At 51.8% G+C, this 17,690-nt stretch overlaps 1 protein-coding gene across 3 annotated transcripts in view; it reads right to left on the minus strand.

The window, feature by feature from the left end:
* SPG11 (SPG11 vesicle trafficking associated, spatacsin) overlaps nucleotides 1-16,508 on the minus strand; it is a 31,893-nt gene extending 15,385 nt beyond the window's left edge. For 2 of the 3 annotated variants that reach the window (XR_006416151.1, XM_044444803.1), the window contains exons 1-14: nucleotides 16,330-16,508; nucleotides 14,991-15,186; nucleotides 14,460-14,597; nucleotides 12,889-13,337; nucleotides 12,551-12,696; nucleotides 11,849-11,981; nucleotides 10,259-10,414; nucleotides 9,407-9,582; nucleotides 8,719-8,895; nucleotides 7,624-7,695; nucleotides 6,662-6,789; nucleotides 6,084-6,259; nucleotides 2,451-2,649; nucleotides 2,110-2,313 (exon numbers count right to left, since the gene is read on the minus strand). Coding sequence is in view for 2 of the 3 variants with exons in the window: in XM_044444803.1 (XP_044300738.1) it covers nucleotides 2,110-2,313; nucleotides 2,451-2,649; nucleotides 6,084-6,259; nucleotides 6,662-6,789; nucleotides 7,624-7,695; nucleotides 8,719-8,895; nucleotides 9,407-9,582; nucleotides 10,259-10,414; nucleotides 11,849-11,981; nucleotides 12,551-12,696; nucleotides 12,889-13,337; nucleotides 14,460-14,597; nucleotides 14,991-15,186; nucleotides 16,330-16,375 (2,396 nt within the window). In the remaining variant the exon portion in view is untranslated. Of the gene's footprint in view, nucleotides 1-2,109; nucleotides 2,314-2,450; nucleotides 2,650-6,083; nucleotides 6,260-6,661; nucleotides 6,790-7,623; nucleotides 7,696-8,718; nucleotides 8,896-9,406; nucleotides 9,583-10,258; nucleotides 10,415-11,848; nucleotides 11,982-12,550; nucleotides 12,697-12,888; nucleotides 13,338-14,459; nucleotides 14,598-14,990; nucleotides 15,187-16,329 lie in introns of those variants that run through there. The other variant, XM_044444805.1, reaches the window with a different exon arrangement.
* Between the last annotated feature and the right edge of the window lie 1,182 nt (nucleotides 16,509-17,690).

The following is a 17,690-nucleotide window of genomic DNA, read 5'->3' on the forward strand; positions in this document are numbered from 1 at the left end:
CATTCTCCCCCTTCGAAAATACGGGCCTGTCAGTGGGAATTCCAGTGGCACTTCAGGAGAAAACTGCGAACGGGAGGAGCTGCTGGCATGCCTCCGTCCCTCCACCTTCTGCCCAGTCCCAGACTAGGCATGGCGTCTGGCATTTTTGTTGGTATAAAGTGCTTTCCCTAAGAATCTTGCTTTCTGTGTTTTGACATTCATGAGCTTAACCCTGGTGCCAAGCCTGGGACAGGAGCGTTCAGCTTAGCACCTGTACGAGCTGCTGAGGGAGGAAGAGAGCAATCTTCATTTCCGACAACCACCAGGTGCTCTTGGTTCAGCCCTGCCATTCTGGCCGCAGACGACTAGTGCCAGGTGCCCCTCTGGTGGCCACTTCCAAGAGAAATCTCAGAAAAACCCTCCCTGCTGAACCTTAGCTCAGGCTGGACTGCAGAAGCAGCGCTGCACCAGCTTGGCTAGGAGACTGCTTGTGGTCAGTGAGGCTCCCGACTGCAGAAGAGGCACGGTAAGCATAAATCTCCGTCGTTCGGCTGGGTAACAGACTGGCTTCCCTTCCACGCTTGTGTGTCGATCGCCTTCAGATCTGAAAGGAGGACTGGCCTCCTGGCAACCCGGGGGGGCTGTGGCGGGCAGCCCAGGAGGCGGCTGCCGGGCTGGAACGTGCTGCAGCCAGAGGGAGAGAAGCACCGGGGATGCTCTCTGTGGGAGTGGGGGCACACCAGCGGCTCCACGCACCCGCCGGGCACGTCCTCCACCCCGTCCCACCTCTCTGGGGCCAGGCTCCAAGAACTGCAAAAGCCAGTTCTGGCCTTGATGCCCGGACAGTCTGGGAGAGGTGCTATTGCATCTATGAAGAGGGCGGGAACGTGAAACAAGAGACCAAGGTCAAAGAGTACAGTGGTGCCTCGGCTCACGAACGCCTTGGCTCACGAACAAATCGGGTCACGAAAAAAAATTTCTGAACAATTCTGACTTGGGTCACAAACACCGCTTTGGTGGAGACCGAGATAGGGCCATCTACCCCCCCACCGCCCGGTGGGGAGATGCCCACGATCACAGTTGCTTTCGTGCAGGGAAGGCGTCCGTGATCAGAGGCGCGCTGCTGCAGGAAAGACGGGAGCAGCAAAGCAGAGCCGCGGGGGAGATGGCCGAGATCCCGCCTGTCCTTCCTGCAGGAGCCGCCTCTGATCAGGCACGCCTTCCCTGCACGAACAGAACTGTAATCGCGGCCATCTCCCCACCTCACCCGAGTGGGGAGATGGCCGCGATCGTGCTGGGGGTGGGGGGCAGATGGCCGAGACTGCGTCCATCTCTCCCTCCCCCAGCACACCGTTTGTGCCCGTCTCTTCCTCCCCCAGTGCGTCCGCGATCAGCCCCGTCTCCCCCCCACACCCCCCAGTGCGCCAGGATGACGGGCATGTGCCGGGATGACAGGCGTGATCTCGGTTGTGCTGGGGGGGCGGGGAGATGGCCGCACTTGTGCTTGGGGTGGGGGGGAGATGGCCACGATCTTTGTTGTTGTCCCTTTGCTTCACATTTTTGTGATTTAAAAAGTGGTTACAGAACGGATTGACCTTATTTACATTGAACCTTATGGGGAAATTTAACTTGGCTCATGACCAATTTGGGTCACGACCAGAGTCCTGGAACTGATTAAGTTCAATTAAGGTACCACTGTATATTAAGCCTAGAAGGAAATCCTCGGACTGGGAAAGTTTTTGAGTGCTACAAAAGCGGTTTTGAGATCAGTATGCTCACTACTGAATAGGAAATGAGCAGGGCAGACAGACTTTTCACAACTCTTTCCAAATCTCACTTAGTTGGGCTGCTCCTGGTTTTATCATTTACTTATTTATTTAAGGCTTTTATAAACCATCCTATTACTAGCATCTTGAGACAGTTTACAAGCACTGCTAAAAAATGGCTCAGCATCCAGCAATTCACAAAAATTCACAGTTAAAACCAATTAAACATTAAAATACTGGGAGAATGAAAAGGTTTTCCAAAAAGAAAAAGCGTTGGTGCCAGGAGAACCTCTCTGGGGAGCCTATTCCACACACGTTCTTTTACACATCTGCACAAAAACAACTTCTGGACAGGTTTTCCTACCTGTAGTAATCCAGATAGGTGTACAGAAGATGGTCCAGGCCACGCTCTAAACAATAATGGATAACGCAGACGTGGAAATCTCCGCCAGCAATGGGCGCGTGCTCTAGAACAGGGTGCGGGTTCTGCATCACCCCACCAATGAGGGCCAATCTCTGGAGAAGGCGCTCAACGTTTTCTAGCTCTGCCGGTACAAAAGTCCCATTCCTGACGAGAAAGGAAAGCAACCACGAGGTAAACGGTAGCGATGTTCTCTTTTCCACACTGCTAGAGAGACATCTACCAATATGCAATATATGAACAGCCTGGCAGAGGCTGGATATCCGGACGGGCCCGTCACATACCTAGCCAGGCAGTCCAGTATTTCATTGTGCATGAACGAGCTACACAAGGATCTTTGCTCAACGGCCTCGGCGGTCAGTTGTGGCCAGTCGGAGCCACCATCCTGAGGCTGAGAGTCTGCAATCCATGCGCTGATACTGGCCCAGTCGTGCCAAGACGTCAGGTATGTCCAAAGAACCTCTGGATTACATGACTTGAACTCTGTGTTTCACACAAGTAAATACATGTAGTCAGTATAAAAAGCTGTGGAGACACGGGCAACTGCATGTATACAGGAGCATTCTGTTCTTGTTTTTTATTTTACTTTATTTATTTAAAGCTTTTATATACCATTCCATTACTGGCGTCTTGGGACAGTTTACAACAAGCACAAATAAAATAAGACAAAAATGGTACAGCATCCAGAGATAAATATAAAAACCACAATTGGCTTGTGGTGGTGGGACCACTAAATAAGGAGGAAGGAGATCCAGTGATTGATATGAGGGAACAGGCACAGATGCTAAATAACTATTTTGCCTCTGTGTTCTCCCCAAAGCAGGACGGGGGATATCCGCATAGGAGATTAGATGAGGCCGGGGACTTAGGGGCACAGATTAGAGTCACCCCCCTTGAAGTCGAGGGGCTCCTCAGGGCATTGGACATTACAAAGGCACCAGGCCCTGACGGGTTACACCCGAGAGTACTTAGAGAGTTGGCAGGGGTTCTCTCACACCCGCTGGCCTCCATTTTTGAGGCCTCATGGAGAACGGGTGAAGTTCCAGAGGACTGGAGGGTGGTGTCAGTGGTCCCAATTTTCAAAAAGGATAGTAGAAGGGACATGGGGAATTACAGACCAGTTAGCCTTACGTCCATTGTAGGAAAAAAAATGGAAAGGCTCATAATAGAGAGAGATCTAGTGATGCTAGACAGGGAAGGGAGGCTGGCAGCCAAACAACATGGCTTCCACAATACAGGTCCTGCCAGACAAACCTTGTGGAATTCTACGACATGGTTTCGAGATGGCTAGATGGAGGGGATGCAGTGGATGTGGTTTACCTGGATTTCAGCAAGGCCTTTGACAAAGTGCCCCATGATATCCTGGTGGAGAAACTGAGGAGTTTTGGGATACACCAAAGCACTGTCCAGTGGATTAGGGCATGGCTGACTGACCGAAAGCAGAAGGTAACCATTAGCGGGGAATCATCGGGATGGCGGCCAGTGACAAGCAGGGTCCCCCAAGGCTCTGTCCTGGGGCCGATCCTATTTAATCTCTTCATCAATGACATGGAAGAAGGGGTGAACAAATTTGCAGGCAATACTAAAACTGGGGCAGTGGCCACAACTGAGGAGCAGGTATTCCAGATCCAAAAGAATCTGGACAGACTATGGAAGTGGGCAGGAGACAACAGGATGGCGTTCAATGTGGATAGTGCAAGGTCTTGCACTTGGGGCACAGGAATGGGTGTCATAAGTGCAGGTTAGGGGACAAGTGGCTGGAGAGCAGCACTTGTGAAAGGGACCTCGGGGTGCTGGTCGACTGCAGGCTGAACTTGAGTCAGCCGTGTGATGCGGTGGCCAAGAGGGCGAATGCCACCCTTGGTTGCAGAGCCAGAAGTGTGGCTTCTAGATCAAAAGAGGTATTACTACCACTCTATGGAGTGCCAACAACTGGAGCATTGTGTTCAGTTTTGGGCCCCTCATTACAGGAAGGATATAGCCAGGTTGGAGTCAGTGCAGCGTAGGGCCACAAGGTTGGTGGCCGGTTTGCAGGGGATGCCAAACGAGGCGAGACTGAGGGAACTGGGTCTCTTCAGCCTGGAGAAGAGGAGACTCAGAGGGGATATGTTGGCAACATACAGGTACGCGAGGGGCTGTCACACGGAGGTGGGGAGAGACCTGTTCTCCCCTGCAGAAGAAGGCAGGACACGTTCCAACGGAGCAAAGCTCAGGGAGCCAAGGTTCCATTTGGATGCCAGGAAGCACTTCCTGACAGTTAGGACCCCAAGGGTATAGAATGGGCTTCCACAGGAGGTAGTTGAGGCCCCATCGGTGTGGGTGTCCAAGGAGAGGCTAGACATGCACAAGGTGGGCATGTCGTGAGCGGAGCTGGCTGGAGCCGGGGGTCAGACTAGATGGCCCAGGATACCCTTTCTGACTTGCTCTGTTTCTATGTAACATTAAAACAATAGTTTTAAATTGCATTTTAATGTATATCATAGGGTTTTTAAATGTTCTTTTAACATTCCTTTCAATTTCCTTGCAAACTGCTTAGAGATGCTATCAAATATGAACAGCAGCATATAAATCTACTAAATAAACAAATATATATCTAGGTATGCATACATAGAGGTGCACCTGTATTATTTTCTCTCCATCTATATTCACACTTTTCTAAGCTTGGAATGCTTCATTTCACAGCCACTTCTGCTGTTATGTGCTGCCAACTCCTTCCGGTGACCTTGTGAATGAACTGCCCTGCCAGACAGCCTTGCTTAGCGCTCACAAATTCAGAGAGGTCTTTCCACATATTATTTTCTCTCCTGAAGCAGCTGCGCCCCACGTCCTCTCCACAGCTGAGCCACAACTGGTCAGGAGGAGAGGAGGCACTCCTTGCTGGCCAAGGCCAGGCTGTGTCTCCCGCTTACGTCATTCATTGCCAACGTGGGGAAGACATTCCTGCCTTGGTGAGCGTCCACCAGGCAATTTTTATGGGGCAGGTCCTTATTTTCAGAACATTTTGATCTGCTAAGCCACTTTCTTTTTTTCTATAAGTTGTCATCATTATGCCTTTTCCTTATTTCTATGAGATTACACTGAGGTATTACTACCACTCTGTACGACTCTGGTGCGCCCACAACTGGAGTATTGTGCTCAGTTTTGGGCCCCTCATTACAGGAAGGATATAGCCAGGTTGGAGTCAGTGCAGCGAAGGGCCACAAGGCTGGTGGCCGGTTTGCAGGGGATGCCGTATGAGGCGAGACTGAGGGAACTGGGCCTCTTCAGCCTGGAGAAGTGGAGACTCAGAGGGGATCTGTTGGCAACATACAGGCATGTGAGGGGGTGTCACATGGAGGTGGGCAGAGACCTGTTCTCCCCTGCAGAGGAAGGCAGGACATGCTGCAACGGAGCAAAGCTCAGGGAACCAAGGCTCCATTTAGATGCCAGGAAGCACTTCCTGACAGTTAGGACCCCAAGGGAGTGGAGTGGGCTTCCACGGGAGGTCGTTGAGGCCCCATCGGTGCGGGTGTTCAAGGATAGGCTGGATGTCCACATGGTGGGTATGTCATGAGCGGAGCCGGCTGGAGTCAGAGGTCAGACTAGATGGCCCGGGAGGCCCCTTCTGGCTCGCTCTGTTTCTGTATTTCTATGTTCAGTTGTTGCAAGCCATTTGAATGGCTCCAAATGCACGAGAGGGACAGAGCATTTTTTCTAAACAGATAAACAAGCAAACATGCCTAATGCAATTAAATGCCAAAGCTTACTGGGGAACAGGAATGTCTCTTCGCAGGCACCTGGACACTAGATTTCCCTTCCAAACAGACCTCAGCCGGCATCCCATCGCCTTTCCTTTGGCCCCAGCGGGATGGTTTGCTCAGTCCCAAGACGCAGGACTCCAGCAACAGACCACTCCCTACAGAATACCCAGTACTTGCCACCTCCTGGAGATTGCGTTGGAAGGAGAACCATCTCTCGTGTGTCCCGATCCCACCACCGAGCCCAGTTCAACATGATCCTGTGCTCGTGGTTATGGACTCGGTCCTCACAGCAGTTCAGAAGCGCGTCCAAGGCAGCACTATAGGCAGAAAGGCCTTGCTCCCTTCTCCAGTAGCTGAAAATGAGATCCAAATACCTCCATGAGGCCCATTGCATAATTCACTTGCTCTTTCCAAAGGAGTCCAGACTTTCAGCTGTGTCTAATATAAAGGTGTTGCCACGTTTTAAAAATGCCCCATACAAAAACCACGAATGAACCTCTCTGAAACCAGAACACGGAACAACCTTGGCTGGGACCAGGGGCAGGACAGACTGGCCAATAAGCAGTTGACAGGAAGGCAGATGGTCTCACCTCTGCCACAAAATTTAAGAGGGCAGCTGGAGAAGGCTAGAGAACAAAAGAACGGCTGTTCAACTGACTGCAGGGCTGGGCAGTCCAAACTTGGCATGGCTGCTGCTTCCAGGACACCAATCCGGGATGTGATAGTTTGTTTTCACAAGGCTGACAATGCATTACCTGCACGGGGCTGCTTTCTTTTCATGCTCCGGAAGTGCTGTTGAATAAACTTTTTCCACCCGATGCACGAAATCTATCATTTCTTTTTCTGCTTCAGAGAAGTAGTCTTTGTCTTGCAGCGTCTTCACCTGCAGAATCAAATTGAAATTGGAATGTGTGTGTTCTCAAACCAGTGGAGGTGCAACTTTTCAAGCGAGGTTTGTTACCAGATGGTAAATGTGAGCGGAAGGAAAGGCTGACTGTGGGTCCGGACATTTGGAGCTACATGAATCGGAAAGCACAGCACGTGCGACGAGATGCAGCAAGCTGTCCTACAGGATCACAGAGTGGTAGAGCTGGATGGGGCCCAGGCGGCCGTCGGATCCCACCCCCTGCATGATGCAGGACCCCCAAGTTAAGCCACCCCTCTCGGGTGCCCTTCTGGGCAGCCACGGCACGTGGCTGGCCCATACTCGGTTCATGGCCTTCAGCACTTCCAAGGTCCTTCCCGCCCGCAGGACTGCCGAGCCAAGCGTCTCCCACCGTGCACCTGCGTTTGGCTCCCCTGCGCTCGTCCCTGGCGAGCTCCGTTCTGCTGCTTTCGGCCCATCAAGGTCACCCTGAGTCCTGCCTCTGCCCTCCCAGGCATCAGCCGCCCTACCCGATTGCCTAAGGTGCAGCACAGCTGCTCTGGGCACCCACCCACCCACCCACCCTGGCTTACTGCCAAAGGGGGTCAGCATGGCCCATAAATGCACCCGCTGTGTCCAACAACTAGGAGATGGTGATGGTCTCACCACGGTGGCACTTGTACGTCAGCTACGGACGCCAAAGCAGCAGCTCAGAAGGTCAGTAATCTCTGGAACGTGGATGGGGTCCCACGCCATTTGGGCCGGGGAAAAAGCGAGGCAAGAAAGCCCAAACCATCGAGCTTTGCATGCAGGGGTGAGGATTAAAAAGCGGCAGTCGGCAGATACACTCACCAAGAAGTCCCGGACACGCCAGTTGCTTGCATAGAAACACACTCGGTGGAGCTGCTCCATCACATTGAAGCCCTAGCAAAGGCAAAAGCAACTTCTGTTGTGTCAAGCAATGCTTTGTGGAATCACTCCCCTTGCAGGCACTATGTATGCAAATACACAAATGCACACACGTATGCGCATTGCAAAATATTTGACAACTTGGCTATAGATAGTTTAACAGACAGTGTGCCAAACGAGTTTTTAAAAGCTAACACTTGCTGGCTCGTGCCTTGAGAAGTATTTCCCCCTTTATCAGCTGCTTCCCTGCTTCAGCAAACAGAACATGGAGAAAAGGAAAACAAGATCACTCATCAGTTTCATCTATGCTGCTGCTTTTCTTACAGCCACCCAGGGGGCCGGGCGGGGTGGGGCTCCTCCTCCTGAACTGGCTGCAGAGACCTCTTTGGGGCTTGCCAAGCTACGGGTGTGGAGGAACCTTTTGGGTTCAGTGTGCGCCAAAGCCCCTCGGGGGGTGCAGTTTGGTGTTCTGTAAACTGCTTTGAGGGACTCCTTCTTTGGATGGGAAAAGCACCTGAAGAAAAAGCACCCATCTCCCAATTTGCATACCTACAAACACACTGAAAACCAAATTCAGACCAGGCTGAGTGCTGGGCCTGTGTCATTGTTGTTGTTAGTCGGGAAGTTGTGTCCGACTCATCGTGACCCCATGGATAACACTCCTCCGGGCCTTCCTGTCCTCCACCATCCCCCAGCGTCCACCCAAGCACACACCCACTGCCCCAGTGACTCCATCCAGCCACCTCATCCTCTGCCGTCCCCTTCTCCTTTTGACATCAATCATTCCCAGCATCAGGATCTTCTCCAGTGAGTCCTTCCTTCTCATTAGGTGGCCAAAGTATTTGAGCTTCATCTTCAGGATCTGGCCTTCCAAAGAGCAGTCAGGGTTGATCTCCTCCAGGGTTGACCGGTTTGATCGCCTTGCAGTCCAGGGGACTCGCAGGAGTCTCCTCCAGCACCACAATTCAAAGGCCTCAACCCTTCGGCGCTCAGCCTTCCTTGTGGTCCAGCTTTCACAACACAGCCTGTGTGACTCACCATATTTCTCAGGAGTCTGGAGGCTTCCTTGAGGTCGTTGTTCAGCAGGCTCTTGTAAACCAGATCCTGCCCAATCCTTTTCAGTGCCTTGAGACTGCAGGCAGGATTGTGAGTCAGCTGGAAAAAGGTCTGGGCCTCTGGCAGCTTGTTGTTTAAAATGGCCTCAGCAACAGTTTGCTGGAAGAGGAAACTGAATGTGATTACGATTCAAGGAGCAGGTTTTGCAGCTGCAACAGCCCTTCCCCCACAAACACACGCCGAACACCACATTTCGGGAAACTAGCATTCTGCGGCGCACAGAGCCTGGACCGGGAGGGGCCACGGAGCTGTGCACCGAGCTCCACATCGATTCCCGCCAGCGATCTGCCTGCGGGCATTCGAGCAGCATCGGCTCCTTTGCGAGTGCTTTCCTAGCCACCCCCAGCGTGGCCTTTGGCAGCAGTCGCCAGCCAATGCGCTGGCCGTGCTGCCTGCTGCTGATCTGACCGGTGCAGCGGGGCAGTCCCTGGGGTGGCTCCCGCTCACCGGAATCAACAGGAACTAGAAATGCAGCTCTTTGGCCAGACTGCATCCAAAATGCAGTGCCAGTTCGCTATCTCTGCCTGCAAACATGTGTGCGAATCGGTCTATTTGCAATAAGTTGGAATGACAACTGCTTCTCAGGAGCGAAAACGGGCGGGCTGGTTACCTCCATGCTGAACTCTTCCCACATCGCACTTTGTTCTATCAGGGGTACGTCTTCGAGATTGCAGCGCAGGCTCCCCACACCGGATGGCTTGTGAGGAAACTTTATCATAAACGCCCTAAGCTTAGTGATGTAGCTGGTTAAAATATCAACACATCTGTTCAGATTGTCATCCAGTTCTGTGAAGAAAGTCAGGAAAAGGTGTCAGAGAAAGGATGGCTGAAACCTGCTCCCTGGGAGACGGGGAAGGCTGAAACAGCACTGCCCACGCTGCCAGGTCCCGAGGCACCAACTCAGCGCTGCAGCCAGCCGTGGGACTGCCCCGCAGGGACCAGGGCTGAAATCCCGGTGCAGTCACATGCGGGCCGCCATCTTGCAGCCTGGCCTAACTCGCAAGACTGTGCAACTGGGGATGGGAAAGTTGTTTCTGGCACCTCAGCCCCTGAAGGAAGACCACCAAGCAACAGGAAGCTGCAGAGGCCCACTGCCAAGAGGGGCCCTTGATGCCCAGGTGAACAGGAACACAGGCTCAACAGTTTTGTGGATCACAGCTTTACCACCCAGGCATGAGTGGCATCCTAGAAATGTCTGTGCAGAAGCACATCCCAAGAATGCAGAATGGCCCGCTAGCGCTCACTGCCAAGTGAAACGCACAAAGGATTTTAGAACTAGATATTTCATGACATGCTGTTTGCAGGACTGAGACTTGCGTTCTGATTATTTAAAATGTCACCCTTCTAGCTTGACACAGGAGCTCACAGCTTACAACTAACAAACCAATTGAAAGCCGGACCATTACAAGACAGCTGCAGAGCACAGTCCTGCCTCAGGCAGCAGGTGTGCCACAGACTCTACCTTCTTTATGGATGAAAATATCACGGAGCTGCTTGTTAAGGAAGGACAGGGTGAGGTTCAGCAACTGCTCCGAGAAATGCTTGCTCTGTGTTTCCAAGTCATTTTCTTGGATTGCCTTGCAAAGCAAGTCCAGGGCCGGCCTCAGCTCTTGCATACCTGGGAGAGGGAATTGGAAAGCAGAGACAGATGGAGAAATTGCTTGAAAGTGGATTTGCGGAACACAAATAAAGATGTTCCCTGTCATGAATTATCTACCAAGCTTATGCAATTCACTCCATGACAGGTTTTGCTAACGCAGAGAATACTTCAGTTTCTTTCCTGAGCACAAAGCACCTGAACAGACTTTGGGCAAGTGTAGAGCCCCTTCTCTTCCCAGAGTGATTTGAGCAGCATTAATTCCTGGCAAACAACGCCCTCCTGGCTCTCTGTGGCCGCGGACACACACAATGCTCCAGCAAGCCTCGTGTTCTGTGTGTGCCTCCTGAGATATCTGCACGGCAGCTACTCCCGGGTAGTTTCCACACATCCCCATCCTCCCTCCAAGTGGAGGCACGTATCCCATCAGCCTCTGCCGCTGGGAGTCAATTCCAGCAGGCCCCAATCCCGCCTGCCTCTCCTCCACTGGCCTGCGTGCTTCCCAGGGTGTTTCCCTGCTGGCTGCCTTCTCCCTCGGCACGTGCGCCTCTTCCTGGCCCGCTGCGGCACAGAGCCGCCAGCTCCACGCTCGAGGAGGACAGTGGTTCTGCAGGGGCAGCAGGACCGCACCCGCCACGGCTTCCTCGCTCTGCACCCAGGCAGGAGTGCGCCCACTGGGCCAGGACGGGGGGCAGCAGCCCCTGGGCACACGTTCCCCAGAAGCGTGTCTGGGCATCTGCTCAGGAGGCTGCCGGGGGAGTGCCGTGGGGAGTCAGGGGCAGGGTGGGGGTGCGAGACCTGGGCTCCCAGGTTGCTGGCCCTGGCGGAGAGGCCCCGCACAGGGCAATGCCCTGGCAGGAGCGCCACACACCGCCTTCCTTGCGGCTGTCGCTGGGGGAAGTGCCCCGCGCCCTCCCCTGGCATGCTCTCCCCACAGCCAGGACACCTGCCTGTGCACTCCCCGGGGTGCCAGGCTCCCCGTGAGGCAGGCAAGTTCGCAGACATTTGGACAAGGCAGGGCAGTGGCATGGCGACCGGGCAGCCGCCGGGGCAGCAGATGGGGCAGCCAAGCCCCGGGAAGAGCACCAGGAGGGAGGGCAGGGGGCACAGAGCCAGCCCAGTGGCACCTGCCTGCTGGCAACTCATCCATCACTAGGCGGAAGAGGGCAGCAGAAAATGGCGGCTGGAGCATCCGCAGCCACTCTCATGGCCAAACTCACAGTCCAAAAAGGGAGAACCGCAGAAAAGCATTGTGAGTAAACTCACAGACGACAAGCAATGCTGAAACGTGAAAACCGTGGGCCAGACTGTGGGCATCCAGGGCCACGCTTTACCACGCCCAGCGAATTCATGCATGACAACAAGCTGTCTCCAGCAGGGCTTGCAGTTACGCGTAAACGGGGCCTGGGCCTACAACAAAACAGTGCTGATTGGAATCGCCCTAGTTTTACTTACTCTCCAAGTAAAGAGCTGACATTTTGCTGGCAGGCTGATCTTCGAAGGAGCAAGCAGAGAATTCACTGAAAAGATTCTCTTTGTTCTTTAAAAAAAAATCCACCGTGTCCAACTGACGATTCTCTAAACCAGCCTAAATAAAAATGAAGTTACAGTTAAAAATGCACTATCAAACAGAAGCTTTAAAGGATGGTTTTCTGGTTTTCTTGTGAAGAGAAGGACAACCCAGTGGACCAGGACTGGGAAGGCAGAGCTGGATAGTAATAGGTCAAAAAGCCTTGGTTTCGGTGCAGAGCCCTGTGGGGCTCCACTGGCGACCTCTCCCTGTTGGGAGGAGTGGCCATTTCTTCCCACCCTCTGTCTTCTGGTCTTTAGCCAGTCAGTGGTCCGTAAGAGGACCCTCCTTTACCCCATGACCACTTCGTTTGCTCAGGAGCCTTCGGCAAGGAACTCCCAAAAGCCTTTTGGAAGGCCAAGTAGACACACCTACTGCATCACTGTTCACACGCTTACGGACCATGTGGGGTTGTTTGAACTCAGTGCCATAAAGAACGTGACGCAGGACTGCCTGCTCTTCACAGGCCAAGAAACGGAAGGTGGGCGACGGTCCAGGAAGCGTCTCCAGCAACTGAAAGGACCCGCCACCTCTAAGGCCACAGAGGAGAGAGGCGCTGCTCCCCAAGACCCACACCTGCTCCTTACCTCCAAGGCATGTACAGGAATGGAGCACCGCCCCCATGCATTCAGCTGGCAAAGGGCGTCCACGGTGCCAGCGCTGCCGTGGATTATTAGTCGGTTCAAGAATTCCTGTTGAGTCATGCCAAACAGAAAGAAGGAGAGACCAGGCTCTAAGGGTTATCAGAGAGAAAGAGGTTACTCATACATTTCGTATCGCGATTGCCAACGTACAGGGTGCTTAGGTGAAGAGGAACAAACCTTTCTTCAGGCATTCGCAGCGATGCTCTTACGTCCAGACAATCTCGCTCTGCACAGGGGCTAGAAAGGGACTTTGCTTTTTAACGGCATAGCAGCACACTCACCTGAAAAGACGAGGCCTAACTGCTCCTCTGGGCTGCACTCCACAAAAACTGCGTTTCTGCCCACACACGCATGCCTCACATCTTGAGTCTCCAAATCCCACAGAACAAGAATCAGTCCTTCACTCTCTGTTGAGATGGTGAGTAATGCACTAAAAGCTGTCACAGATTTACATTCAAGGCTGACACAACCTTCCTGGTCTCCCGAATAAATGTTCTTCCATCCTCTGTCTGGTATACTTGCACGTTTTTGAGCTTTCCCTCTTGGGGTTGCTAGGACATGAGCAGCATCCTGAAGCAGCGAGATTTTAGAAGCTTCTTGGGGTGTATAACCATAGTCCTCCAGGTGTGGGAGGTACTGGTACCAAGGCGGACACCTGTAAGCTTCCAAACTTGGTGCCTGAAATCTCTTTGCTGCATTAGATAAGGAAGATAGGCACGCCTTCCAGGACCTGGGAAAAAAGGAAGAAAATGATTCCACCTTCCTAATAAGCAGAGTTGTGGTTGTCCATGAAATAAAATGTAGGTATTGTGTTACCTGGCTAGGCTGGATTCACTGCACAAACTGAAGTGATATTAACCGTAATAATGCCAGCAAAACAATTGTAGAGAAAGTGTCTAGGCAGACCTGGGCCTCTACTAGAAAATGTTTGGGTACTGCAACAAGCCATTGCTGTCGCTGATCTGCCAAGGACCCTTTCAGTAGCAGCTCCGAGGGGAAACCTCCCTGACACTCGGAGCCTCTTCTTGCCCAGGGGATTCCTGAACCCCTGGACCACAGTAACATCAGTTCCTAAAATAACATGCACCTTCTAATAGGCCAAGGCTTTACACTGGCCAATCTTGTGCCTACATCCTTGAACCCAAGCTAGCACAGATCTACTGGGTGTAGAAACTGCGCTAGGGTCTGTTTTCACTGCCTGGGACTCTTAAAGGGCCAGCTCAAGAACAAGGGTTCTACCTAGCTACAACTATTCCCAACCCAGGAAAAAAGTTAGGCTCCAGAGCATGAAGATCCTGCTTTGAGGAATATTTGCTTAGGGCTCTAGTGATGACTCCTCTCGAACTGCGAATTTTGTATCACGAACCCCCTTAATGCCCTTCTAAGAGTACATTCTCTGCTGCCAACTCTGTACTCGCTTCCAGATTGCTCCTTAATTTAAGCCACAGGCCACTAGCTCTCTCTTGGAACATCTACGATGAAGGACCGTAACTGCTTAACTCTTGTCGCCTACTTCTCCTTTAAACAAAGCCAGACCAATGCATCTCCAACGCTGCCATCATGTCCTATGGTGAGGAAGCAAGACATGTGCAGCCGGACAGCCGTCCGAGGGAGGCGGGTTAACTGGGTGTCCTGCACTAAGCAGGGGGCTGGACTTGATGGCCTCCAGGCCCCTCCCAACTCGGCTATTCCAGGATTCATCCCCGTCTCCAAAAGCTGTTTTACTTGCAACAGCCCAAGTAACAGGCGGGCCGTATCAGTGGCCTCGGCCTGCAAGCCTCTGGCCCCAGAAAGCAGCTTTGCAAAAAAATCCACCTCCCCGAAAGGTGCAGCGGCAGTTCTGCAAGCGTACCTGTCTGTCCGGAAGGCACACGGCACAAATTTCATATTATAATCGGAACTTCTGATGTCATCCTCATCCGTCCCCTGCAGTTGTTCTATAGGAAGGTTGTCAAAACTCCTCTTGCAAAGTAAGTGATCCGGATACTCTCTGAGGGCAAAGTGGCATTCATTGATTGATTATCGATGAATTGATCCAATTCATTGATTGGATTGCAGGCCAACTAATTTTCCAAACACTTTTCATGGACAGCCCTGTATAGAATGCACTGCAGTACTGAATCTGGATCTAACCAAGGCATCACTTTCATAATCACCATTAATATATTTATTTATATTCAGCCTATTCCCAGCACTAGGAATCAAGCCACCTTAGAACATTAAAAACTTAGACTGTAAACATGAATAGAAATATACACAGAATGAAATATCATTCAATCGGCTAGAATACTGCTGCTCTGAACCGCAGGCTCCCCTGCCATCCAGAGTCCCACAGAGGGACCAAAGATCTCTGCCCCAGTTCCAGACAGATCCATCCACCTACCGGAAGTATAACTGGAGATCAATGGCTGCGACATAGTTGGAGCTGTTGGCAACCACAGCGACACTCAGGTCACGTGCGACACGCAGCAGGGTAAGGGGACACGGGGTGCCCGAGTTCTTGTCTTCGTGCCCCTCTGCTTGATAGAGGGAAACATTGACCTGGGCCAGACGGGCACCTTCAGCGGCATCAAAGACATCTTGTAACCATGTCAAGGAGAGTCGCTGGCCAGCTACAGAAGAGACTCACATACCAAGGGAAAACCTGTCATCTGAACAGCACCACACCGCGCATGTTTGAGGATGATGATGATGAACCATGTTTCTATACTGCCAGTGGCCATTTAGAAGCAGGCCTTGAACATTAAATGGTTAAGTGTATGGAGGAGGGCAACGTGGGCACATTTACTTGCAAGTAAGCCAGAATTTCCACAGAATTTACACTTAAGAAATTTTGCCTAAGTTCACTAGCTCAAAAGGTACTTTCCACAACAGTCCAAATGGTCCTGGGCTTCCCACAAAGACAAAAAATGTTGTGGCACCCTTAAAGACAGACCATTCTCCTGAAGCACAGTGCCACTCTTCACCTGCCATTACACCTGCATGCAAATCTTCCCACAGAAAGTACACACAGGTAGTAAAAGCATTCTACTTGTTGCCATTAATAGTGCTCATCTGCCATATCAAAATATTCAAGATTACAAACGGAACGAGGAGGAGATCAGTTAGGTTTAACGAATCCAATTGGGAGAGAAGACAAATGTTGGTGCCACGACAAAGATGGATAAAAAAAGATATTCAAAGAAAGTGAACCAAAATTATGAGAGGGCAAGTTGCACAGTTTCATGTACCACCCATAACTTGGCAGAGGAAAATGGGACAGGAGCAAAAACAAAAAGGAAAGAACATTCCAGGAAATGAATGAGTGATGTCTATTACTTCTGACAACTATATCTTGGTTTTCAAGAAGATGGGCAGCAGCTGTTTAGCAGACTTCAGTTTTCGCTTTGAAGTTCTTTTTCCATTGCAAGAGAAGCCTGGAAAGTGTGGGGGAGAGAGGGGAATGCAAACAAAACTTTTGCCACCTTCAGACCAACAGATGCTCAGTAACACCACACTGCCAACACCGGAATCAGAAAAGCAGCCTACATCGCTTCCTCCTATCCGTTATCCCCTCTCCCCTGCTTATGTCTTGAAATGCATCACAAATTAAACTGCAGAGGGAAGAGACAGGCAGAGCCGTCAAGCAGAGCTGCTTTTCCAGAACCCTTCGGAAAATGCAGGGTCTTGAAGAAGAGATTGTTGAGTAAGATTCGGTTCCCCATTTATGACTTAAAGGATACATATCCATCCAGACTTGTCTAACAAGAAGAGGATTCCTCTACACATGGTGCTGTCAACTATCTGTCCCAACACCTCTGCAGACAGCTCAAGTTGGAAGCACTTCTCCAGCTCTTCTGTCTCCCGTTCTCCTCCAAGAAAAGCAAGCTGCACCACAATGAAGTTGTTCAGCAGCAGCAACGCTCTGCCATTTTTAAATGACAGTACCTTCAAAGTGGAGATGGAAGATAAACCTGCAGAATTAGGACAAGACCAGTTTTAAACCAGTTCATCATCGTTTCAGATGAAGCAATAAAGCATGCAGAGAAACAATATCAAATGCGTACGCCTAACGCAGCAGCATAAGCCAGTGCCAGGAGCATCTGTGCGCATTCCACATTTGGAAGAGTCCCGCCAGCTTCCCTGGGTATCCTCAGATACCATAGAGTCCACCTACAATATGACTGGGGCATACAAGCCAGGATGATGCCCACACCATCTATTCTTTTAGTACTCACTAATATTTTTAGCTGCAATCAGTTTCTTCAGTCTGTGTTCTCCGCAGGTCTGGAACTGTGTCACATGACATTTTCCGGCCTCCAGAATAACTTCATATATACAAAGTTCACGGGTTTTGCTGACAGCAAGTAACTTGGGACTGTCTGCTGCGAGATCCTCCTCTTCCACAGTCTCCCATGTGAAGCTATGACAACGACATTTTAATTACGCAATCCTTATCCCAAACTGTTCTCTTCTAAACTTCTAGGCCTGCTAGGCTTTTAAAGACAATTGTTTGGACGCAACAACGGGAGACCAACGGGAAGGCAGTTCCTTGTGATTACTGGTTCAAAAGATGGTTCAAAAGCCTACCCTCAGGGTCATGCTGCCTTCAGAAAGCAGCTTACAAGGTAATTAACAAATACAGATAGTAAAACCCTGTGCAGCTCTGGCACGTGGGGAAGGCAAAACCCATGTCAATTATTGCGACTATCGATAACTACAACGTTTTATTATGGGGGTGCTTGGATCTCCGGAACTCGCCACCGGATTTCCACAATTCTGAGTAGCGCTTCGTAGCTTACTAAATAAAACTTCCCGGTCAAGCTTGCGCCAGTTGCGACCAAGCAGCCGCTCCGCCCGGCTGACCCGGCGCCCCCGGCCAGGAGCGAAGCCAGGCGGCCAGCCTGCGAGGCGCCCCCCCGGGCGGGCAGCCGGCCGGGACGGTCCGAGCGCGGGAGGCCGGGCGCGCCGGCGACGCCGACCGCCCCTCCCGAGGAGCTCCGCGAGGCGGGCGGCTCCGGGCTTGGGACCGGCCGGGCTGGGCCCCCGCCGCCTCCGCCGCACTTACTCGTCCCAGGCGCCCGGCACCGCGGCGCGGCGGGGG

Source organism: Varanus komodoensis, unplaced genomic scaffold (assembly GCF_004798865.1).
Source record: "Varanus komodoensis strain SLA01 unplaced genomic scaffold, ASM479886v1 scaffold46_1, whole genome shotgun sequence".
Lineage (NCBI taxonomy): Eukaryota > Metazoa > Chordata > Lepidosauria > Squamata > Varanidae > Varanus > Varanus komodoensis.